A 716-nucleotide genomic window follows, 5' to 3' on the forward strand; every position below is an offset into this window, starting at 1 on the left:
CTGAGGAGGGGAGAAGATGGAGGGGACTTACCGTTGCCCATAGCCAGCACCTGCATGTTCTCAAACTCCAGAGTGGTATACGCCGGGTCTAGCGCTGCGCTATAATCTGCCATCTCCATGTCTATTAGGGCTTTGGAAAGGCGCATTATCATCAGCAAACACGGGCCAGATTGTACCGATTCCCTTGTCCGAGGCTATTGGCCCTTCTGCCTCCCTCTGCCTTCGCTGCGTCCCCTATCTGTTGTCTTTTATTTCAAATATTTCTCTGAAAGGATTTGCTGAGCCTCAAGGCCTATACTCCCCAGAGGGGTGGAGGCAGGAGGCAGGGGGTTAATCTTTAATCATCTCACCCACTGCTGAATGCTGCTAAGCTGTTTTTTTTTGGTGGAGCAGCAGTGATTCTTGTTGACTGTTTATTATTGAATCTCGAGGTGCTTTGCCGATCCCGGCTCCCGGGCGCAGGCAGGACCGCAGGAGCAGGCGCTTGCTGCCCAGGGAACACCCTTCCCGAGCTATTGACCTTGGTGCCGAGCTGCCGGCGTTGGTCTTAATTGTACCTGGGGTGGAAAACTTGGAAAAAACCCTGCCAGGAGAACAAGGTTGCTCTTCACTTCAGTCATTGCCTTCCCCTCTCCACAGTTGGTTGCCTTCTCCCCCTGATTTTCCCTTCTCTCGCTCCCTCCATCCCTCCCACACCTTTTCTTTTTCTCCCTCCC

General features: G+C 53.2%; 1 protein-coding gene across 2 annotated transcripts in view; it reads right to left on the reverse strand.

Annotated features, from left to right (window-relative positions):
* Nucleotides 1-152, reverse strand: part of HNF4A (hepatocyte nuclear factor 4, alpha) — a 17,868-nt gene extending 17,716 nt beyond the window's left edge. Inside the window, exon 1 of one of the 2 annotated variants that reach the window (XM_009326717.1) lies at nucleotides 32-152. In XM_009326717.1, coding sequence (XP_009324992.1) covers nucleotides 32-152 — 121 coding nt within the window. The remainder of the gene's footprint in view (nucleotides 1-31) is intronic. The other variant, XM_009326716.1, reaches the window with a different exon arrangement.
* Nucleotides 153-716: the final 564 nt, after the last annotated feature.

The sequence above is a fragment of the Pygoscelis adeliae genome, unplaced genomic scaffold, assembly GCF_000699105.1.
Source record: "Pygoscelis adeliae isolate BGI_AS28 unplaced genomic scaffold, ASM69910v1 Scaffold286, whole genome shotgun sequence".
Classification (NCBI taxonomy): domain Eukaryota; kingdom Metazoa; phylum Chordata; class Aves; order Sphenisciformes; family Spheniscidae; genus Pygoscelis; species Pygoscelis adeliae.